Genomic DNA, 25,204 nt, shown 5'->3' with positions numbered 1-25,204 from the left:
TCTCTATCTTGTTGTTTCCTTCCCTACCACTTTCTTTCCTTGCATATGTCCTTCTCTATCTAGTTGTTTCCTTCCCTACCTCCTCCTTTCCTTGCCTATGTCCTCCTGTCCTTCTCTATCTTGTTGTTTCCTTCCCTACCACCTTCTTTCCTTGCATATGTCCTTCTCTATCTAGTTGTTTCCTTCCCTACCTCCTCCTTTCCTTGCCTATGTCCTTCTCTATCTGGTTCTTTCCTTCCCTACCTCCTCCTCCTGTTTCCAAGCTTCTCCTTCCTTCAGTACTCCGTCATGTCACTTTTTTACCTCCTTAATTCTCTCCTTATCTCCTCCTTTCCTTGCCTGTGTCCTTCTTTGCCTCCCTCCCTGCCGACCCCTGGGTAAGGACCTCCAGATCAGGATCAGGTCCTGTGGGGGACCAGCAGGTCTTCAGCTGGTTTCAGTTTGAGTCTTGAGCAGTGTGATAGCTCAGAGTGTGAGTTTAGCAGCAGACGGAGGCCGCGGAGCTCTTATCAGAGAGCAGCAGGGGGCCGGGGGGGCCGGGGGGCAGGAATGAGGCCACGGGCACAGCCAGCGGTGGTGCTGCTGGTGTGAGTGTGTGTGTGTGTGTGTGTGTGTGTTGCACCGTGTTGTTTTGGCTGCTCGCTGTCAGCTGATTCTCTGCTGCAGGAATTTTAAGTTGCTGATACGACAGAAGGACACCTTCCTCTGAGATCAGGACAGGAACTCTCACTGAAGCTGCTTCAGAGAGGAAACCATGATTAAACATAAAATCACACACAGCTGATCCACACATAGCTCACCTCACAGCTGTATGAGGAAGAAGACATTAATAACTTAATTTATTTTCCATAAAAGACAACTACAAGGCTTTAAGAGAAATAATCAGAACATTTATGTGAACATAATACATACAAGGGTGTTAAAAACAAGGAGGAAAGGAAAGAAAAGTAAAGAGGACGCTTGAAAAGGAAACAATTAGGTAGGGAAGGAGAGAAGGACATAGGCAAGGAAGAAAGGAGGTAAGGAAATAATTAAGGAGGCTGAGAAGAAAAGGAGAAGTTAGGGAAGGAAAGAAGGAGGTAGGGGAGGAAAGAAGGAAGTAGGGAAGGAAAGAAGGAGCCATTAAAGGATTAGGAAGTATGAAAGGAAGGAGGGTGTTAGGAGTCAGGAAAGGAGAGGAGGTGAAATAAGCTCCACTGAAGGACAGAAGCTCAATCAGAACTTTGTCAGAAAAGTGTTAAAGTCGCTGTGATGTTGTCTGCGTCAGCCAGTTACTGAGACCACGACAGGAGGGGCGGGGTCACGTCTCTGTGAGGAGAGATAACACACACACACACACACACACACACACACTGATGTAACTGTTACGTCTTGTGATTTGTTTATTTCTCAGAAGGAAACTTAACAGCAGTAGTAGTTTAACTGCAGGACTTTTACTTTTGTAATGGATTAGTTTTACTTTACCGTCTTGGTACATTACAGATCAGGATCAGAACATTTCTTCTGCAGATGTAATCGTGTTAGTGACTCTTCTTCTTGTGTTTGTATCTTGTCACTTTGGTGTCAGAAACAGTAAATGTGCAGATAAAAACTCAGAGTAACCAGAGTATTCAGAGTAACAGGAGTAAGTTACGGTTCAGAGCTCTGCATGTGAAGCGCTGACTCAGCAGTTTTCAGTCTGTGACCCACTTTCAGCTTCAGGCATTAACATGTTTTACATTTTCCTGCATCACGACTCGACAGAAACTCTGATGAGACAAACACGAAGCTCAGCAGGACAAACAGATGGAAACATGCAGAGAAATCTGCTGCTGTTAACGATGTTAAAGACGTTAAAGATGTTATAGATGTTAAAGACGTTAAAGATGTTATAGATGTTATAGATGTTCGTTCAGTTTGCTGCAGAGCTTTTAGATTAATTTACATTTTTTATTGTGTGCCTCAGAAACTGTTACCAGGGGACACTAAATATCAGAATCAGCTGCAGTATAAGAAAGTAATAGGGAAGGGAAGGAAAGAAGGAGGTAGGGAAGGTAAGAAGGAGGTTGAGAAGGGAAGAAGGAGGTAGGAAAGGAAAGAAGGAGGTAGGGAAGGAAAGAAGGTTGGGAAGGAAAGAAGTGAGGGAAGCAAAGACCGAGGGAGGGAAGGAAAGAAGGAGGTAGGGAAGAAAAGAAGGCGGTTGGGAAGGGACGGAGGTAGTGAAGGAAAGAGGGAGGGAGGGAAGGAAAGAAGGAGGGAGGAAAGGAAAAAAGGAGGGAGGGAAGGTAAGAAGGAGGTTGGGAAGGGAAGGAGGTAGTGGAGGAAAAAGGGAGGGAGGGCAGGAAAGAGGGAGGTAGGGGAGGAAAGAAGGAGGTAGGGAAGGGAAGAAGGAGGTAGGGGAGGAAAGAAGGAGGTAGAGAAGGAAAGAAGGAGGTAGGGAAAGAAACAAGGAGGTAGGGGAGGAAAGAAGGAGGTAGGGAAGGAAAGAAGGAGGTAGGGAAAGAAAGAAGGAGGTAGGGGAGGAAAGAAAGGTAGGGAAGGAACGAAGGAAGTAGGAAAGGAAAGAAGGAGGAAGGGAAAAAAAGGAGGGGAAAAAGCAGCTACACTAAATATACAACAATATAAATAGTACAGAAGCAAGTCTTGAGTAAATAAAGATATGTATATCAAATATAGAATAGATTTAATAGAAATATGTACAATAGAATAAAATAGAAATCTTTAAATAAAGACATGTATAAATATGTATATATGTAACAAGTGTGACAAATTTAATTATTGCACATTATTTTATATCGAAGTTCCATATTGCAGATAATTATTATAAATACAGTTATAAAGTGATGAATCATTATGCTGGCAGGTGAAATGAGTCTTTCACTCTCTGAGGGAGGAAATCAGAGGTTTGAAGCTCTCAATAGATGTTTTACTTCAGTTTAAGTTGTATTACAGCATAAAAGTGTAAAATATACTCTGTTACAAGTAAAAGTCGTGCGGGCTAAATTAGTAAAAATAGAAAAACATCAGCATCAAAATGTACCTAAATTATTAGACTGGAATAAAAGTCTGTCAAATAAATAAAAAAGATAAATAAACAGAAGATAGTAAATAGTTAATTTCAATAATTTCAGCAGCCAGACTCTAATATCGCAGCTGTCAAAGAGTCCCTGAATGCACCACGGAGAAATGAGACATTCACATGCAGTTAATGAGCAAAAAACATCTGATGTGTGTTATTAAATTTGTCTGAATTTTGCTGCACTGAGATAGGTGTGTGTGTCTTTTTTAACTATAAAATCTGAGTAACTGGATATTTCACTTTTATAGTATTTTTTGTCCTTTTTCACATTTATCTGACAACTTTAGTTTTGTTACAAATTAAGATTTTTAAACACAAAACAAACAAAGAGTTTATAAAATATGCTGTTTTGTTATAAATTAACAATATTTACAAATATCACTAAAACCAAGTGGATTTATTTTGTCAGTTGGAATAAAATTAATTGTCTTTTTGGTAATTTTTTCTACTATTTAAATCAAAATGAAAATGTGCAGTAGTGTGTGTGTGTGTGTGTGCTGCAGTTATAAATCAGAGAGTGTGTGTGTGTGTGTGTGTGAGCAGGTTCTCAGGACCTCGGTGTGTGTTTCGTGCGTAGAGACGCAGTGACCGATACTAATGACCTCCTCAGTGAAATAAACACATAATTTATGTTTTTAACACAAAGAGAAGAAGAATAAAAAGAAGAAGACACCGAGAGGAAAGTTCACGGCTCTGCTGCTGTCAGCAGAACATTTACTCTGATACATTTAGTGATTACATTATACCTACATTTAATTTATAATCATTACATCTCAGAGGTGAACACTGTACGTTTATCACAACTAAGAAAATCTATCAAATAAAGAAGGAAAGAAAGAGGTTGGGAAGGGAAGAAGGAGGTAGGGAAGGAAAGAAGGAGGTAGGGAAGGAAAGAAGGAGGTAGGTAAGGAAGGACGGAGGTCGGGAAGGAGAGAGGGAGGTATGGAAGGAAAGAAGGTTGGGAAGGAAAGAATGAGTTAGGGAAGGAAAGAGGGAGGTCAGGAAGGAAAGAGGGAGGTAGGGAAGTAAAGAAGGAGGTAGGGAAGGAAAGAAGGTTGAAAGAAAGGAATTAGAGTCTGTGATTATTATTGTTATTAAATCATCCTGAGCTTTTCCTGCTGTCACAAACGTCACAATAACTGATAAAATATCAAATATTCAGCTGTTTTTCTTCTCGTTTGTCTCCATTTTTTCTCAGTTTCTTCCTCAGAAAACAGTTTGTGTTCTCAGTCCAGAGTGTGACTCACACTTTCACTATCTCCTCCTACACACACACACACACACACACACACACACACACACACACACACACACAGCACCGCTTTCACTCTGCTGCTCAGAGGAATTCTGGGAAATGTAGGAACAATCACTGAAGAGATTCACCAAAAAAACTAAGTAACCTGTGACCCCTGCAGTGTGTGTGTGTGTGTGTGTGTGTGTGTGTGTGGTCTGATGGTGGGAGGTCTGTTTCTCTCTTTGTCTCTCCCACATTTCTGCCAGCTGATTGGCCGGCAGGGTGTGGTAACCTAGCAACCTCCAGATATCTCCCAGCATTCCTGTGAGTTTATAAGCAGAACAAACATGTTTATTTAAAGAAATCTCTCTCCATATGAGTGTATATATATATATATATATATATACTTTTTACACAACAAAGCAGAAACAGAAAGAAAAGTTTGTCAGTTGTTGATGAAGGTTTTAAAACATTCTGCAGCTAATATTTTGGTATTTTATCGGAACATAACTCAGTAAGGGTCATCAAACAGTTTAAAAAAGTTTCTAATTAAATATTTGTCAGTGGCAGTTAAACAATGCATGGACTGAAATTTTTAAAATAAAATAAAAATATAATACTAAACCTAATACCATAATTCAAAGTCCAAAAGAGCAAATAAAACAGTAAAATAAGTTAAAGTAATAAGTAACAATTAATCTGAATTGGATTAAAATTAAACACTGAAATAACATTACAAAATAAAAAAAAATGAGATGTGAATAATAACTATCTACAATAATTAATAATCTAAAAATAATCTATAATAATACTGTAGTGTTGTAGTTGTTTATAGGCATTATATATATATATATATATATATATATATATAATTTTATATTTTACATATTGTATTTATGTAGTAAAATTTAATCAGTTTCTCAACTGTTGGTTGCTTTTTCACTTTCATCATTTTAATTAATTTTGATTTTATTATGATGGTCCTTTTTCCACCTGGTTTTACTACAATTATTCTTCTCATAACTCATAAATTATTCTTTTTTTATTTGCAATTATGTAATTTATTTTCTTACATTTTTATAATTTGTAGTTTTATATGACCTTTGTCTACACTATAGCCTGATTGATTGATTGATTATCATATTTTAATAATCATTTTTTTGCCCTTATTTGTTTGTATTCCAATAAGATGTTTATTGATTTCTTGCAGGCGAAAGTGAAATAAATATATTTACCATCAGTTTTTCAGATTTCATCCTGCTGCAGCGTTGCTTAGCAACAACGTCGACCTCCCAGAAATAAAAAAAACCTGAATCTGAAAATAGATGCAGAGCAAAAAAAAAAACTCTGTTCAGAAGTCCATTCACATTTCTGCTGATTTAACAGAAACACACAGAGATTCTGTTTCTCGCTCCGAGCTTCTTCACCTGTCTGTCTGTCTGTCTGTCTCTGACACTTTATTCTGAAGGGCTGAACTGTTTCCTGTCAGTTATGTGAACTATTATTATTATTATGAACACAGCTGTTTAAAGCGTCTGTTCTCTGTTTCCTCTGCAGACTTTTGGTCTGATGTGAAGAATCTGAGCTGCAGAGAAACAACCTGTGAACATGTGAGTCAGATGTTGTTGAGTCCTCTGGAACCTGACTCCTCCAGCCCATCGATCACATTATTGATCAGCCTGAAAGTGAAACTCTCTCTGGAGACAAACGGACGTCTGTTTGTGTCACATGATGACAGAAGCTGCAGCTCTTTGTTTTATGGCTTCTTCTTTAAAGTAACATCTACCAATCACCAACTTTCCAGATGACATCAGAGAATATTTCACATTTTGTCACATTAATCACAGATAACTAACTAACTAGTTGATAATGAGACAGAAAAAGTAATAGATTAAATATAAAAAAGGTCAAAAGAATTACAATAAAAAAATACATTAAATAAATACGTGAAATTCAAGATTTGAAGATTCAAATAAATAAGAATATAAAATTCAAGATTAAAGCATCAAAATAAAAATAAAAAGACAAAAATTAAGTAAGTAATGATAATTAATTAATTATTAATAATTAATAATAATAATAACAAATTCAATATAATAAATTGGGGTGGTATTTTGTTGAGGCCAGACAATAAATAAATGTATAAAAGTTTTTTTATATTTATATTAAAATATATTTAAAAGCTATAAGATAAATGATTAAAGCTAGACTAAAAAGACACCAAATAAAGACAAATTAAATCAATACTACAAATAATAATGATAAAATAACAGATACATTTTAATAAAATAGGGTAAAACAGACTTATGCATGTGAGACAATAGATAAGACTAAAATTTGTTTTAATTTAAAAAATATATATAAACTATTAGACCAAAAAAACTCAGTTTTATTGGTACTTTTCCTTAAATAATATGGACTCTGAGTCCTCTGCTCACCATGAAGACGATCTTTAGTTTCCTGCTGGACAAAGTGACCACAGATCACGTTATTAATTATTCAGCGAGTCAGTGACATCAGACTCCAGCAGAGATCGATCAGATCAGACAAACCTGCAGAAAATCAGAAACCACAGACAGAAATATTGAATTATAACGACATCAGCAGCGTTTCTATTAAACGCTTTCTCTTTTTAGTTGTCTAATTTATTTATTATGTCGTCTGCAGAATCAAATGCTCAGATGTTTGTTTGTTTTTGGTGAAAATTGGTTAAAAAAAACAGACAATGTTGCAGTGATTTTTGTAAATGACTGTTTTTATATTGTAATTTAAGGTTTATGAGCAGTTTAAAAAATATATTTTCTGCAGCTCTCGGTCCATTTCCTGTCATATTAACTGTTCTTTTTTTAAATTTACATTATGATTATTATTTATTTATAATATTATTTATTTACTTTATGATTACTTATTTATATAATAATAATTTATGTACTTTATTAATATTTTTTTTTAGTTCGTATGTAGTCTCAGGACATACTGAGACTACATACGAATTCAAACAGGACATTCAAACATTTTATTATTCCTTCATTTTTGCAGATTAATTTTTTTACATATTTATTTAATTACATTAATTTAAAATTGTTATCATAGGTATTATTTCTGTATCTATTTTTTGTTGTTTTATTTGTTTGAATGTCTTCATTTGCATATTTTTTGTGCCTAAGAGGCACATAAAAAATTTCTTTAAAAATGATCCTTTAATTGAATGTAATTAATATGTGTGTGTGTTTCAGGTATTGATCAGGCTGCAGAGCTCTGAAGACACACAGACACAGACATGATCCCTTTTTCTCCCTGAGGTATGAACACACACACACACACACACACACACACACACACACACACACAAACTGTATGTGGCTGTGTGTGTTTCCCGTCTCTGACCGCAGGTTACCCAGACGTCCACGTGTGTGTGTGTGTGGGACAAAGCTGTGGACTCTGGAATAATCTCTTTGTGTCCGTCGGTCACATCAGACAAAACAGAAGTGAAGAACCAGCGGCTGCAGCAGAGCCGCACACAGAGAGAGTTCAGTCAACAGAAAACGACACATTTATCCCTCTGAACCGGCAGAAACTGTAAGAACAGGCTTCATCGTCAGAGATGGAACTTTCCAACGGTCCTTGAACGGATCATTGGTTGTAAAAAGTGACCAAAACTTAAATATTGATACGTGTCAGAATCTCTTTATTCTACATGTGTCATTTAAAATGAAGCGTTTGCACTAACCAGGTCCTGTTAAAAACATTAATTTCTGCTCCTCAGAGACACTGAGAAGACATGATTGATTCTGCTGAGACCAACGGTCACGTGACAAATATTCACTGAGAATCTGTTTACACAGAGCAGAGAGGAGAGGACAGGAGAGGCTTTTTACACAGAGCAGAGAGGAGAGGACAGGAGAGGCTGTTTACACAGAGCAGAGAGGAGAGGACAGGAGAGACTGGAAAAATGAGATGTTATACTGAGAATATGTGGAGAAAACTGTATTTTGTGTTGTTTTTTGTAATTTTGGCTCTTGTGTCGTTTTTTTTTGTAATTTTTTGTTTGTAACAACATTCATGACACTTATAATTATTTTTTATAACTCATTCTCTCACTCTCATTCTGTTATTTTGCACATCAACATGTCTGAGTAGTTCTGATTGTGCTGATTCCATAAAGCTGCAGGACTTATAGATTTATATGTTGCAGTGAAACACGAGGACACAGAGAGGAGGATGTAGAAAGAGTAAAAAAACACCCTGAAACATATTGTTGGGGTTCAGAGGGTTAATAAAGACAGATTGACTTAATGTTGATGTTTTACCTTTTCTAATGGAGCCCTCAGTAACAAAAAACTGACTGAACTTTGGTCTCTCTGCTCCGGCTGCTGTCCGTCATACAAAGCCTCTGCAGCAGATTTCTGTTTTCCAGCTGACTCAAACACACACACACACACACACACACACACACACACACACACACACACACACACACAGAGTTTTACTTGCATTATGTTATAATGTCATGAATATATTGTCACATACTATGTCTGTAATATAAAACCATGTTGTGTGTATGTTTCTCTCAGGATCTGACCAATCAGCAGTCAGGATGATGCCCAAGGTAAACACAGCTTTAATTATCTGACAGTGACATTTAAACAAACAGTCTGAACAGTTTAAAGTGTTTCTTCTGGTTTCTGATGTTCGACTGTGAGAAAAAGAGTCTGAATATCTCCTAGATTTCTATTTTTAGCTCCTGAAATCTGAACCTGAGAGAAGAGAGTGTAACACTGGAGCTGCTCGGATGAGTTTGAGTTTTAGGATTAATTATTATGCAGACACTGTGCAAACTGGAATGTTTCATCTTAAAGGAGATGAAGGTGGTAAATATAGAATAAAACAAAAATCTTAAAAATCATCTAGTTTCATCATGAGTATCTGTTGAATCTGAACAGGCCAAAAGAGGGATCATTTTTAATAAAATTGTGCTACTGAGAAAGTATTCTACCCAGAAATAGTGAAAATATTGTATAAACTCAACTAATATTAAAATTTTATAATTCAACATGAACACCAAGTTTCTTAAAGCAAAGCAGCATTAAAATGGCTGATTAGTTAATGGAGTTAAATAATAATAAACTTGATTTATATAAAAGTTTACAGAGTGATATAAAACAACAACAGCAAAGAAAATGAGCAACATCAACAAAAACATAATTAAAATAATAACACACCACTCAAAATCAAAGCAATAAAACTATTTGATCTGGAAGGTTAAATAAAAACTGCCTTTAATGAAGAGTTTAAAGAAGAGATATATTTAAAAAAAAAAAATACAATTTCACAACCCTAAAGGTAAAAATCTAATTTAGACGTTATTTTTAAAAATAAATTATATTTTGTTTTGTTTACAGCGACCGTGGCAGCTTTTTATTTAAGGTGGAAATGATAAATAAATTAAATCAGCTGTGAGCGATGATGTCACTGACCTGTCTCATTCTGGCTGGGTATCAGTTTGTGGCTGACCTTTGACCTGTGTGTTTGTTTGTGTGTGTGTGTGAGAGCAGCAGCTGGCTCAGACGTCTCCAGGCAGTGTGTTGTCGCTAAGAGGGCCCAGCGTGCCGGGATCCCCTGCAGCCGCCATCGTGGTGAGACACACACACACACACACACATTCACACATAGAGACACAGACAGACACAGAGAGAGAGAGACACACACACACACAGATGTAGTTGTATGATCCTTGAGATTAATCTTGAGCAGTAATCTGTAATCTGAGGCTCTGCCCCCTCTGTCTTGTCTCCAGGCGCGGGTGGAGGACGGCGTGATCGGCTACAAGGACTTGGCGGCGTTACCGCGGGACAAAGCGATCCTGGACATCGAGAGGCCGGATCTGATGATCTACCAGCCGCACTACAGCTACAGCCCCCTTGAGGTCAGCACAGTCCCAAATCTGTTATAATCTGGATTCTCTTCAAATTCTGACACAATCAGAAACAGACAAAAAATGATAAGAAACTCCAATCAAATGTTATTATTATAGCACCTTTCACACAGGTTAATGTGCTTCACAGGTAACTGACAAGTTGATAATGAAACAGAAAGAGTAATAGATTAAATATAAAAAAGGTCAAAAGAAATACTGTAAAAAATGTATATAAAAGCAATCTTTAGAAACAATAAAGTAGTCCATTAAAAATAATTACAATATAAAATTTTAGATTAAAGAAACTAAATAAAAAGACAAAAATTAAGGCATATAAAATATATAATAATAAATAACATAAAAAATTATTTTAAAAAATTGGAAATATTTTTTGCAGGCCAGACAATAAATTAGAACCAAAACATTACATTTAAAAAAGTTTAAAATAATTAAAATAAATGATTAAAGCTAGAGTAAAAAGACAATAAATAAAGACCAAGTAAATCGATAGTAATAAGAATTATAAAACAGATAAAATTTAATGAAATAATATAAAAATGCATGTGAGACAATAGAACAAGAACAAAAGGTGTATTTATTTAAAACACATAAATTATTTAACATGAAAAAAGACAAATAAAATATAACAAAGAAATTACAATAAATATATAAAAGAAAAAGACAATGAAATCTATATAGAAAAAAGAGAAGAAAAAAACTATGTAAAATAAAAAATAAAGATATACACTAAATGACTTGTGATAAACAACTTAAGTGTGTGTGTGTCCGTCTGAGTGTGTGTTTGTGTCTGTATGTGCGTGAATGCGTGTGTCTGTGTTTGTGAGTGTCTTTGTTTGCCTCCGAGTGTGTGTCTATGTGTGCGTGTCTCTGTGACTGTGTAGTTCCAGTACTTGTGTGTCTGTATGAGTGTGTGTGTGTAGTGCCAGTACTTGTGTGTGTGTGTGTGTGTGTGTGTTGTGTGTCGTGTGTCTGCAGCATGCTCCTGGTCCTCTGGTTCTATTTCTGTCTCTGAGTGTTTTAACTCTTGTCGTGTCTCCTCAGCGCTCCCTGTCTCCTCGCTCCATCTCTCCTCCTCCCTCCCCAGAGGTTTGTTACTGTGTCTTTAAATATTCAGAGTTCAGCCGTGGAGCCTCTGCTGAACCAACGTCTGACTCTGTTTCCTCTGTGCCTGCAGAAGGAGTCCCGGGAGTGGCTGGAGAACCGTTCTCCTGGAGGTTCCTCCTCCGGTTCCACCATCCAGACCAGCAGAACACACAGCACACACACTCCCCCCACGCCCAACACACCCAACACGCCACACACACACCCGTCTGCCGCCAAGAGCCCGCTGCAGCACTTCCACAGGCCCGGTGATCACTTCTTCTTTTTTATTCATTTTCAGCTTCTTCTGCTGCACATTTATGTCTTTTAAATACAGAATAGAACCAGAAAAACACCCTTAAAAATCTATCTAGTTTCATCATTGGTACCTGTTACTTCTCCGCAGGCCAAAAAAGGAATCACTTTTAATAAAATAGTCCCGCTGAAAAAGTATCCCACCAAGAATTAGTTACAATATTGTATAAAATCTAACAAAATTAAAAGTTTATAATTTAACATGAACACCAAGTTTCTCTTCACATTCTGACACAAACAAACAGTGAAAATACAATAAACTATTAGAAACTCCTAATCAGAATATAACATTTGAGATTAAAGAAACTAAATAAAAAGACAAAAATTAAGGCATAGAAAATGTATAATGATAATTAAAATAATTAAAAATTAACAGATAAAATATAATTAAGAAATCTGGAATTTAAAATAAAGTTAAATAGCTATTAAATAAATGATTAAAGCTAAAAAAGGCAACAATAGTCATCATCATTAGTATCATTTTCATTGAAATAGTGCCGCTGAAAAATAGTTCTAGCCAGAATAAGTGAAAATATTGTATTAAATATTAATCTAATAAGATTAAAAGTTTATAATTCAACATGAACATTAAATTTCTTCAAGCACAGCAGCATTAAATTGGCGGATTAGTTAATGGAGTTTGGCAAACAGATGCTAAATAATAACAAACTTGATTTATATAAACAATGTTTACAGAGTCATATATAAAACAACACCAGCAAAGAAAATTGGCAACATCAACAAAAACATAATAAAAATAAGCAATGTGACAATAAAATAACACACAACCATTTAAAATTAAAGCAATAAAACTTTTTGATCTGGAAGGTTAAATAAAAACTGCATTTAATGAAGAGTTTAAAGAGGAGATAAAAATAAAAAACAATTCATGACCCTAAAGGTAAAAAAATCTAATTTAGACGTCCCGATGTTATTTTTAAAAATACATTTAAATGTAAATATATTTTGTTTTGTTTATCAGCTAAAAAATAGCAACATCAACAAAAACATATTTAAAATAAGCAGTGTGACATAATAAAATAATAACACAACCATTCAAAATTAAAGCAATAAAAGCTGTCTAACTTTTTTGTGTGCAAATACTGAAAAATAGTGACTTTAAGGGTACAACAAAGTAATATTTTTTACAGTAATAGTAATAATAATCCAAATTAAAAAAGAAACAGAACTTGTTCAAATATGTCAATTTCTACTCTGAAATTCTTAATCTTGTAATTTATACAATATTTTAAAAGCAAAGAGTATATTTTCAGAGCTGTTTACAGTATTTTCTGATTAATGGAGTGAGAAAAAGAGACATCCAAACCTTTGCCTCTAATGTGTGAATAAAATGAAACAAGGACTTTAGACCGCCCAGGTCTAAAGTACATATTGAATAAGATATTTAAACATTATGTTATTATTTATATTTTGTCTGACCTCTTACTTCTGTTTCCTTCAGAAAACGGCTCCAACATCTATAAGAAGCCTCCCATCTACAAACAAGGTGCGTTACACTTACACTTATTCATTCATATTTCCATTTTTTATTTTATGTTTTAAATTATAAGTATGTATTCATTAATATTTATATTATTATTTGTAATTAAAATGGAGACAGACTCTAATATAGTGACAAAATATGTTGCCCATTTATTATTATTATCATTAATAATTATATAATATATTATAAGTGTTATTCATATTATATTTAGTTAGATATTAATAATCGTATATGTGTGTATATATATATATATACACACATATATATATTTTATTTTTAAATTCATAATTAAAATGTAAAGAGTTTCTAATATAACAAAATTGATGATAAATAATAATGATGATAATGATAAATTAATATTTCATTTAATATAAATATATAATTTATAAATTATATATATATAAATATAAATATATTTATAAATATATTTATTTACATTTGAATATTTTTTAAATCAAAGTTCAAGTGGAAAATCTAATAGTTTCCAATATAATAAAATTCATTATTATAATTGTATTTGTAGTTATTAAATATTGATTAATACTTCAAATATAATTATTTATATTGGTTTTTTTTTTTTTAATTAAAATGGAGAAAGTTTCTAATGTAGATGTAATAAAGTCAGAATGAATCTGAATGTTGGTCAGCTGATAAACACATTTAATCAGCTTTGACATGCTGTGTGTGTGTGTATGGTGTGTGTGTGTGTGTGTGTGTGTGTAGATGTGTGTGTGTCCTCTCAGCTCCCTCAGGGGAAACACATCGAGGATCTGATCATCGAGTCCTCAAAGTTTCCGGCCGCTCAGCCTCCGGACCCGAACCTGCCGTCCAAGATTGAGACGGACTACTGGCCCTGCCCCCCCTCCCTGGCTGTTATTGGTACGACCCAGAGGCACGCGCGCACACACACACACACACACACACACACACACACACACATCGTGCTGCGTTCAGGATTTATTAGGATGATGAGATTTTCTCACTTTTGATTAGAAAATTGTGTTCAGCTGTAAATCCTGACAGACATGCTTCCTCCTCTCCTCTCCTCTCCCCTCCTTTCCTTTACTGTAATTGCCTCTACTCTCCCCTTGTATCCTTTCCTTTCCCCTTCTTTCCTTTTCTTTCCTCTCCCCTATTTCTCTTTCCTCTTCTTTCTTTTCATCTCCTGTCCTTTTCTGCCTTTCCTTTTTTCTTTCTCTTCCCTTTATCCTTGTTCCCTCACCTCCTGTCCTTGTTTCTTTTCCTCTTATGTCCTTTCTTCCTCTCCTTGTTCCTCTGGTCTCACCTTCATCTTTGTTTCCTCTCTCCTTGTTCCTTTCTGTTTTCTTCTGCTCTTCTTGTTTCCTCCCCTTGTTGCCTTTTTTCTATCCTTGTTTTCTCTCCTCTCTCCTTCTTTGTTTCCTTTCTTCGCCCCCTTGTTACCTCTCCATGTTTCCTCTCTTCTTCTCTTGTTCCCTTCCTGTTTCCTCATTCCTTTCCTCCCCTCTTCTTTTCTAATTTCCTTCTCTTCTTTTCCTTCCCCCTGCTTATCTTGTTTCTGCTATCTTCCCCTCTTCCATCCTTTTCATGTCATTTCCTTATTTCCTCTTTCCTCTCCTCTCTTTTTGTTTCCTCTCCTCAATAACTCTTGCCTCCTCCACTCATCTCGTCTCCTCTCCTTGTTTTCTTTCCTTGTCTCCTCCCCTTGCATCCTCTCCTTGTCTCCTCCTCTGGTCTCTGCTGGTGTCCTCCCCTGGTTCTCATCTCCTTGTCTCCTCCCCTGGTGTCTCCCCTCATTGTCTCCTACCCTGGTGTAACTCTCCTTGTCTCCTCCCCTGGTCTCCTCTCCTGGTGTCCTCCCCTGGTTCTCATCTCCTTGTCTCCTCCCATGGTCTCCTCCCCTGGTGTCTCCCTCCTTGTCTCCTCCCCTGGTCTCCTTCCCTGATGTCTCCCCTCCTTGTCTCCTCCCCTGGTGTCTCCCCTCTAGAGAAGGAGTGCAGGAGGAAGGACCAGAGGGATGAGGATGAGGAGGATGGAGAGCTGGAGGACGAGCTGTGGGGACTCAGAGCGATGCAGAAACAGGAACTCAACAAGGTAATAAGGACACACCTGAACCTTTAACTGTCCCTTTAACTGTCCCTCTAACCGTCCCTTTACCTGATCTGTACAGAATATGAAACCTCTTTTATTGTCACAATTTTTTTCCTTCTGTCCTCAGATTCAGTCCAATCTGGGAAAGATCATCCTGAAGGAGGAGCTGGAGAAATCTGCGGCTCCTCTGAGGAGGAAAACTCGATCGCTGCCGGACCGCAGCCAGCACGGTACGAAGCACAACCACACGCTACAACACTCTTCACTGATCTGATGTCACAGGAAACTCTGATTCATCATTAAAAAGAAAGTTAAGAACAAACAGATCAAATCAGTTTAAAAACACTGTACAAGTTAAAGTTAAGTGCATGAAATTATTATTGGATATTTTTAAAACTAATCATTAACAGCACTTTTGTACTTCTCACTTGTGCTCCACCTAGTGGTCAGAACAATAACCATAAAGTTACTGAATTTTAAATTAAACATCATTAATTATTAAATTATTAATTACATATATTGCAGTAACAATTACATCAATCAATGCATCGAAACATAATCGTTTTTCTTTTTAATTATAATTCTTTTTCTGGTTCTGGCACTTTACTCTTTTTTTCTCAAGTTACTTTATTAAGTTTTATATTAGTAATATTATGGCATTTTATATTGATTTTTATTATTATTCTTTAGTTACTTTCCAGGTTCATATTTTAATACAAAAAACGAAATATAATCAACAATAAATTATGATGTATTGCAGATTAAACTTACCAGTAGTATATAAAATAATGAAGATGAGCTCCACTTTTCCCAGCTGCAAAATGAACACAAATGCATCAATAATTATATAAAATATTATAATAAAAATATTCTGCATATTGAGTATGGGTGTGCCATATCGTATCGTTCACGAATATACCGGTATATTTTTTTTATGGGTAAAAAATATCGAGACATAATTAGCAGCGAGCAAGCATTAGCTAACAATAAAGTTAATCACAAAAAAGCTACTATTACTTTCTGTCGCTAAACACATGCAGCTTTCAAAATAAGAGCACAGTGTGTTAACATGACATAATTTACAAGAAGACTGTCAAAATAAAATGCCTTAAATAAAACAAACAAGAACCTTTATTCTCCTTTACAAAAATTAATTAAAATAGGCAATGATTAAGATCAGTGTATATGATGGAATAGTAGCATTAGAATGTGTGAGAGGCACCAAATTTGAGCTTTTATGGAAAAAAAATCCTCCAGGGCAGCATGCCCCCAGACTCCCCTAGCCAGTGATTTTTCAACACTGTCTGGCTGCTCCATGTCCTAGTGGAAAGCCCTGTTGACTGTGAAAAATGTTATGTGAGGTGTTTGGTCACATTAAGCTCCCAAAGTAGACAAGATTGATGCATTGTACTTAAAAATGTACAAAATTCCGGACCTCCTGGATGTTTTTTTTTGTATTTTGCAACTGCTGAGATTTGCACTTTACACTACATTTTAGATTTATGATTGATTTATATTTTGTTGAACGTTTTTTATTTAGTTATACAGACTAAAAAAAACATATTTTTAAGTATTTTGTAATATCGTCAAGAATACCGTTATCGCAACAAATGAAGAATGAAGTGAGAAATGAAATCTGGAGGGGATAACTGCTGATTAGTCGTGAGGAGAGTCTATTTGTCTGATGTGTTTCTGTTTTCCTGCCCTTCAGGCTCCAACACGTCCAGGTCTGTGTGTTTCCCGGCGTCCTCTAAGAGCGGCCTGTCCAGGGTCAGTCTGCTGAGCACATCGTCCAATCACAGCGCAGCTTACTGACAAGTGCTGAGATAAACGTGTGTGTGTTTGTGTTTCAGCTGCAGTCGGCAGAGTTCAGCTCCACCGAGAAAACTGCTGCAGGTACAAACACACAAACACACATAACTCAACTATAATAATCATCTCTGTCTGCCTGTAAGGTTGTAATAAAATATTTTTCTTATCCATCTCTCTCTTTTCTTCCTGCAGATCTTCAGGTAAAGTTTTATTAAACTCATAGATAAAATCATATCATCATCATGTATCTGAGCCACTGATGGTGTTATAATAATAATAATAATAATAATAATATATAATCTGTGTGTGTTTAAGAATGGAGACTCCAGGATGGACAGAGGAAACTCTCTCCCCAGCATGTTGGATCAGAAGGTGACAAAAAATATATTTTTTGCAGTTAAATGTAAGATATATTCTAATACTGCAGTGGAGGTCATTTTATTAACTTTTATTCTGTTGGTTTGGTTAAATAAAAAAAATAAAAAAGACAAAAATTAAGGCATATAAACTTATTAATGTTAAAAAGAATTAAAAAATAACAGATAAAATATGATAAAAAATCTCGAGCTAAAATAGAGCAAAAAATAATAGAATATAAAAAACCCTAAATTAATTACAATAAAATTTATTTAAAAACTATTGAATAAATTACATACATTACATACATACCGATTAATTATATTATATATAAATATCGTTTTTCTAATCTGCATTTGCAAAGTAACATTCCTAATAAATGTGGTTCAGTAAAAAGTACCATATTAAGTATAAAGTAGACACAAAGACACATTGTTTTGTGTTTAAACTGATAAACTTTTTTTTGTAAATATACACTCTGAGTTATGAATTTGATGCGTCCAGTTTTTGACCCAAAGGATCAGTTTTTTAAGGGTTAGGGTTGAGACTGCAGAATCTCATACTGCCTCTTCTAATGTTGGCTGCTTGAGATCTTGATTGATTGATTGATTGATTGATTGATTGATTGATGTGCAGATCTGCCCCTACGAGGTGCTGGTGGTGACCCACCGAGGACGCAGCAAACTTCCCCCCGGAGTGGACAGAACCAGACTGGAGGTAAAACTGTCGCTTCACTTCTTTAAACCCTCCTGCTTTACACTTTCACTCAGTTCAGTCTTTTAACCAACATCAGTCCTGATTATAACGACTCTTCGGTTTTGTTTGTTTGTGTTAAGAAATTTGTTGTTGTGTTATCTGATTTGTTGTTGTGTTTTTTTGATTTGTTGTTGTGTTTTCTGATTTGTTATGTTTTTTGATTTGTTGTTGTTTTTTTGATTTGTTATGTTTTCTGATTTGTTGTTATGTTTTTTGATTTGCTGTTGTGTTTTCTGATTTGTTGTTGTGTTTTCTGATTTGCCGTTGTGATTTGCACTTCAGGGCCACCATAGAACAGAGACAATGAATCTAATGTTCAAACTGATAAACTTTTGGTTTTGTAAACATATAAATTCTGAATTTGATGCATTCTCTCTTATTCACGTATTACACATTTTACATACACTTTTATGGAATCTGTGTGTATGTGTGTGTGTGTGTGTGTGTGTGTGTGCAGCGCCACCTCTCTCAGGAGGAGTTCTTCAGCGTGTTCGGGATGTCCATTGAGGAGTTCGACTGCCTCTCCCTCTGGAAGAGAAACGACCTGAAGAAGAAGGTCTGTCTCTTCTGACAGCGCTGGGACCACATCTCCCACAATCCCCCCTGCTCTTCCTGGACCGCTGCAGGATCCTGAAACCACATGGACTCATTACTATCACCGCCACCGCCGCCGCCATCATCGCCACAGACAGACGCTCAGCGAGCTGCCAGGTTTGATTCACAGACACAGAACGCCACGAGCTGCAGAACGTCAAGAGCTGCAGAACGTCACAAACTGCAGAACGTCAAGAGCTGCGTCTAACCAGCCGCCAGCTCACCAAGTATTTTATCTTAGTGTGGGCAATATGAGTAAAACTTTATCATGATATCAGTATACACAAATATCATGATGTCATACATTTCCAGAAAAATCCAGAATTATGTATGGATGATATAATCAGACAGAAATGTCTCGTTTTTTTAGAGATATTAAAGGGTACAAATAATTTAGTTTTAACGGTATGCAGCAAATTCTTTCTCATTAATCTAAAAGCTTCTAACTGTGAAAAACAGCAGCTGAATTATGGACGAGTTGCACTGAAGCTAGGCTGTTTGGTGGAATTCTGGGAAATGTAGTTGATTCTTCTGTTGATGTCACTGGAGTTGCTCCGGACTACAGAAGGTTTTATGTTAAAGCCTCTAATTTTAGTATTAAAATATTCCCATTTAGATTAAACATTAAAGTTCACAACACTTGTAGGCATCAGACTGAAGCTGCAGCTTGAAGCTGCAGACTGTAGCTTGATGTTTCTTTCATCAGACTGCAGTAAATATTTTATACTCGAGCTGCAGAACAAACATTCCTGCTGACTCTGAATCAGGTCTGAGCTCTTTGCTGATGGAGGAACAGACCTGTCAGCAGCCTTTCTAAAAGGATCCTTCCTATTGGCTTAGCCAGCTATGATGTCATAGTGACAGCCTTTCTCTCCCAGCACCTGAAAAAGAAAAAACAAGGAGACAGTTTGATCAGCCTGAAGTTTAACATCTCTATATTCATCGTGTCGCTAATGAAAAGGGGACTTCAACTTCTACTAAATGCATTTTTATTTTATTGATTTATTGTAATATTGTATTATTTAAAGTGCCGACTTTTACCAGAAAGATTTTTGTTCTGCTTTACTTTACAACTTCAGGATTTTATTCAAATTATATTTTAATTTAATTCAGCAGTTTGGCAGGAAAACCCTTCAAATTTAAATTGAAGTAAAATTTTACATCTGTGGTGCCCAGTATAGATTACCATTCATGTCAATATTTAATAATAATATTATAATAAAAAATAAAAAAATGCATATGAGGCGAGCTAGTAGCATTGGTCTAAATCTGTAAAATAACGATGCACAATTAACTTAAATATAAAAAAAGAAAAATATATTGAGACATTTTTTAAATATATAAAAATATATTAAACTATATTGATTCTCTATATATTTATATTTACATATATTTAAATATTTATAATTATTTAATATATATTTGATGATTATTTATTATGAATGAAGACTTGTATTATAGCCAAATGTATTTATTAATTTAATATTGACTTGAACTTAATTCCATAGCCATCATGCTGATGTTTAGCAGCATGCTAACATTTGCTAAATTATCTGAGAGAGCATAGAATGATGTCATGAGTTCTGCAGGTTTTTGGTCATAAACCAAAGAATTAACTTCATATCAGAGAGCAGCAAGTCAAACTTCAGACTGTCTCCTCCTTGTTTTTCCTTTTAAATACAGCGAAATCCACTGCCCTGTTTAATCTCAGCACACACACACACACACACACACACACACACACACACACTCTGCAGTGTAGAAGAACAATAATGAAGCCAGGGACTCAGAGTGTCTCTGGTTTGTCCAATAAGCAGGTTGTAGACATTTAGTGTTGCTTAGTGACCAAATGATGTGCAGCTATTTTTTAATACTACATAGAGAAGCGGCATGTTTGTTATTAAACTCTAAATGAAATGTAAAACCAGTGAAACAAAAAGTGAATTATATCAGAACATGAATGTTGAAGATGGACTTTTTACTGGACGTTTTCTGAGGAATGAACCGGAGGACATCTTTCATCTCAGCCAGACGGGGAATGAACTGAGCATCTGTCATTAACACAGACACTCCAGAACATATTTATAGTTATATATATATATACATACATACATACATACATTAATGAAAAATATCCATCAGCATCATATCTGATGTCCACAGACATGGAGGAATTATCTTCTTTAGCACCTTTAACTGATCAAAGCGTCACAGGTGTTGATTTTAAACTGAAACTTGATCTGAATGGATGATTTAAAGGTGCAACGTGTTAGCTTTTATGTTTAATAAATCAGATTATAACAGATTCATAGTTTCATATAAATTAGATGATTGCCCCGCTGAAGAGGATATAAACATTTTTAAATAGTTTTTTTAAATTTTTCTCCCGTTATGATGAGTCTTTTAGGTCCATGTGAGCCAGGATGATCCTGCGAGGATAAATGTTTTATTGGCATTTTGTCTCAGATTACAGCTGGTTTTCACATTTCCTGCAGAACCGTTGTGACCTGTAACACATCTGACATCTGTCCTTGTTTGTGGCATTTTAGCTCATGTTTATATAAAAATTACACCTGAAAAGTTGAGCGGAGATCTCCTCCTGGCATTAAGAATCTCCTGCACAGCTCCGAGCACCAGCCTCTATTGAGAAAACCATCATTTTAACAGCAGTGTTCTTGTGTTCTTCTTGTGACAGACCTGACAAAGCATCAATTCAGAGTGTTTCCACATCAGCATCATGTTGGGCTTATTTCAGCATCCTTTAGATCTGTTTATTCACATTAAATCACTGATAAATCTCTTTATTTTGGCTTCAGACTGATGTATTTGTGCTCCTGCAGAAGTAGTGAAGTGAGAGTGTAAAGTAGGATAATTTGGAAATACTCAAGTAAAGAACATCAAAATTGTACTTAAGTACTTAAAGTAAATGTGGCAGTGGATTTATCCGTCACATTTATGAAATCAACAGCTTATATGTTATTCTGAATATATTCAGGAACATTTCAGAGTCGACAGATGGTTTTCATGCATTTACAGTCTTTATTTTTTTTGTTTTAAAGTGATTTATTGAAGGTAAAATGAGACTCGCAGCACCTTTAAATGGTCAGTTTGTGACGTTCAAGGACTGCTCTGTAGAGTCGGTAAGAACGGATTCACTCTCACTGCAAAAACGCCAAAATCACAGCATCTCACCACGCCACGTCTGCCTCGCCACCACGCTTCCTGTATCTGTTTAGAAAAATAAAAGACTGGTGAAAAAACAACAAAAAGAAAAACAGTGGATGGAGATGAGTGAGCTGGAGTGAGCGAGCATTGGTCACTTTACGTTGATGATTTCCTTTGTTTTTTTTCTTTCTCTTTGTTTTTGAGGAATGATTCTGACACCTTTTGATGATACTGAGAGGATTTACGCTTTGTTCTGACTGGTTGTGTGTAGTTAGAAACAGGAAGTGGGTTGCTGTGACTAACACCATGATGACACAAAGATTGTTACATGTTTTCATTTGTTTTTGTACATTTTAAAGTGTTTTTTCTTTATTTTTTATTGGATTATTTTGACACGCAGGGCAACTTCGTGGACGCTTTGTGTCACCGCCAATGTTTGGGATGTTCAACTGCTGCATGCGTGATGTCATGATGATGATGTCATGATGATGATGTCATATTTTTAATTAACCTTTAATGAAGTACATTTATATAATGAGACTGGTAGGCTGAAGGTTCCTGGTTCAGAGGCACAACGGGATTTACTCTAGACCCTCAGAGTGAGGTCACGGCAAGGTGACACTGAGGTCAGAGGTTAGAGTGAGGTCAGAGGGTAGACTGAGGTCAAACTAAGGTCTGAGGTCAGAGGTCGTTGGCGGTGACCCACCCGTCCGAGGCCGCCCTGCTGCTGTACATACTGAACCACTGAATGACAATATAATTATTGTTGTTGTTGTTTTCATAACTGGATGCAGGTGATGTAACGATGAATGGTGATGTGAATGATTAACAAGAGTTACAATAAAGAGCATTTCTATTTGCTTTGAGGAAACTTGAGTTTATATTTCTGAACGCTGTATTTATCACATTATTTGTCACAAAAAACAACAGTTGGTATTGATGAATTTGGTCAAACTCATAAAGATGATTTTTTGCAGATGTTAAGCAGGTGTTTACCGCCTTAATTTATCATGTTAGCATGCTTACCAGCACTGAAAGAAGTATTCAGATTAATTCAGTGAAAGTAGTAATTAATTCATTGTCCTTAAGCGCTTATCAGCACTAGAGATAAACAATCACCCTCTCATTCACACCCACGGGCAATTTAGAGTCACCCATTAAACCTGTGCATGTTTTTGGACTGTGGGAGGAAGCCGGAGGACCCAGAACCGGCAACCCTCTTGCTGTGAGGTGAGAGTGCTAACCACTACACCACCATGCAGCCCTACACGTAGTAACACCACACTGAAAATACTCAACTACAAGTGCTTTTAAAACTGACTGAATTAAAGCACAAAAGTACCAGCATCACAATGTCCTTACAGTATCAAAAGTAAAAGAACTCGTTATGCAGAATGGCTTACACGCATGTGCAGAACCGTCGACAGTTTAGGAGCGGGAGCGACGTCTTAGGGCGCTTTCACACCTGAAAGTCCGGACCAAGGTCCGTGTTCTGTTACATTGTCTACATTTGGTCCGGTTGGTTTTGGTTTCACACTGCAAAAAGAAGAACGGACTTTACAAGACAATTCTACTGGACACGTCATCTCCCTGTGTACTTCCGCGGCTCATTTTGTTTTGGTTACGCTGCGTTGTTAGGCCGGCCGGCATCTGACGTCAGTGTTACTTCTAACTTGCTTACACAAAATGAATCCAGCGAGACACCTTTTACTCCGTTTAAGTCCTTTTCCCATGCGTTATTTCAGTCTTGTGGCAGTGAAGGTTTCTGCTGCTGTCCTCAGCTCCGTTGAGCTCACAATTAAATGTTTGTCCGTGGTCTTGTGTTACCTTGCTGCTGATTAGTGATTGTGCTCACCTGCTGAGGTGCCGCGGAGCAACGCACACGCCGTAGCGCGCATGCAGCAGCACGGCCGCTGTCACACACACGCAGCTGCACCTCCAGGCAGCTCGCCGCAACAAATACTTTTGCTGGTCTTTTGCTACCTGCAGCACCAGCTTAATCAGCAATACGTGAGAGTGCTTGGTATTCGCAAGTACCATAATTCTAGAGCAGAAGAAGAAAAAAACTTCCTGTCATTGATACGAAGGTCCGAACTATAAAAAAGTTGTTTTCACACTGCAAAAGGTTCGGACCTTGGTTTGGTCCTAAGGACCAAACTTTGGTCCTTTGGTCCGGACCGTGGTCTGCGGCACCTTTCACACCTGGAATTTAGGTTCGGATCAAACGGAAAAGTCCGAAAGTCCGGACCAAACGAGATAGGTGTGAAAGCGCCCTTACAGACCGCCTGCACTAACACTACACCAGCCAGCCTTATATACTGCTGCTTTTGGTGATCATAATTAATTGATAATAAATAATACCAGTTTATGGTTGTCCTCTGACGTCCTCCGGCTGCTCCGCCTCCTCTTCATAATTGCCGAACAGACAGATAAGATATATGTGTTGCTCATAAAGCTAACTGCTGCTAACTGATGTTATCTGGCTCAGTTAAAGTTAACTGTTAGCTCAGTTAACCGTTAGCTCAGTTAACTGAGCTGCCGAGACTAACCGAAGCACCGCAGCAGTTTGGATGTTTAACCGCCAAAACAGAAGCTTTAAACCGGGATGAGGAGGCTTCAGGCCGAGATAACCAGATAATGGTTATCACTTCAGCAGAATACGTTCACGGTTTAACAGCATTTTACTTTCTCTGGTTGGTTTAAACGAAGACAATAACTACTCTACGTGACACCTGGATACTCAGACAGACTCCAAAGATAAACTGTCTTGAATTAAAATTGACTTTTAAGTTAAAAAATGAAGAAAGAGGGGCAGCTACTTACTCTATTCTTATCCCGCTGAGCTTGACAACAGCCGGCAAACCCGGGACAGTAAGAACCGCCAATTAACACGGTCACCCATAGATATATATAAGAAAGTTTATATAGCTATGCGGATGCCTGTTAATCCGTAACATCGTGTTGAGCGGGAAACGGAGCCGGTGTCGTGCCAAAAAGTGATTGCCTGCCAGAATCTGATTTCTGGCCGCGGGAGCGCACACGGCAGCCCGTTGAGCGGTAACGTAAACACGTCTGCTTTTCTCTGGATTAAACGGTTTTAATATGCAGATACACACAACTGTATTATAATGTAATTATAGCAAAGGCATGTGGCTTCGAAAGTTTAACGTTTGTTGTTGCGTAATTATTACAACTGTGGCCAAAAGAAGTGTAGTTTGTAGCGAAATCAGACATGGCAACTAGTGATAGACACGTCTATTTCAGTTTTCACCTCGCAAAAACTGATTGAAGGCATAGTATAGTTACTGAGAGGTTATTTCT

The 25,204-nt window shown here is 36.6% G+C and overlaps 1 protein-coding gene across 1 annotated transcript; it reads left to right on the top strand.

Annotated features, from left to right (window-relative positions):
* Positions 1-8,758: 8,758 nt before the first annotated feature.
* Positions 8,759-22,759, top strand: LOC131974500 (dematin-like). The gene is given in 16 exon segments (XM_059336823.1): positions 8,759-8,901; positions 9,848-9,928; positions 10,090-10,218; positions 11,272-11,316; positions 11,405-11,579; positions 13,088-13,132; positions 13,853-14,008; positions 15,096-15,202; positions 15,327-15,429; positions 16,911-16,983; positions 16,985-17,045; positions 17,047-17,095; positions 17,204-17,211; positions 17,327-17,383; positions 18,005-18,085; positions 18,582-22,759. Coding segments are annotated over 16 exon segments (1,332 nt in total). The 5' UTR covers positions 8,759-8,853; the 3' UTR covers positions 18,696-22,759.
* Positions 22,760-25,204: the final 2,445 nt, after the last annotated feature.

Source organism: Centropristis striata, chromosome 7 (genome assembly GCF_030273125.1).
Source record: "Centropristis striata isolate RG_2023a ecotype Rhode Island chromosome 7, C.striata_1.0, whole genome shotgun sequence".
Lineage (NCBI taxonomy): Eukaryota > Metazoa > Chordata > Actinopteri > Perciformes > Serranidae > Centropristis > Centropristis striata.
Note: the sequence above shows the minus strand (reverse complement) of the source record. Positions and strands in the feature narration are given on the sequence as shown.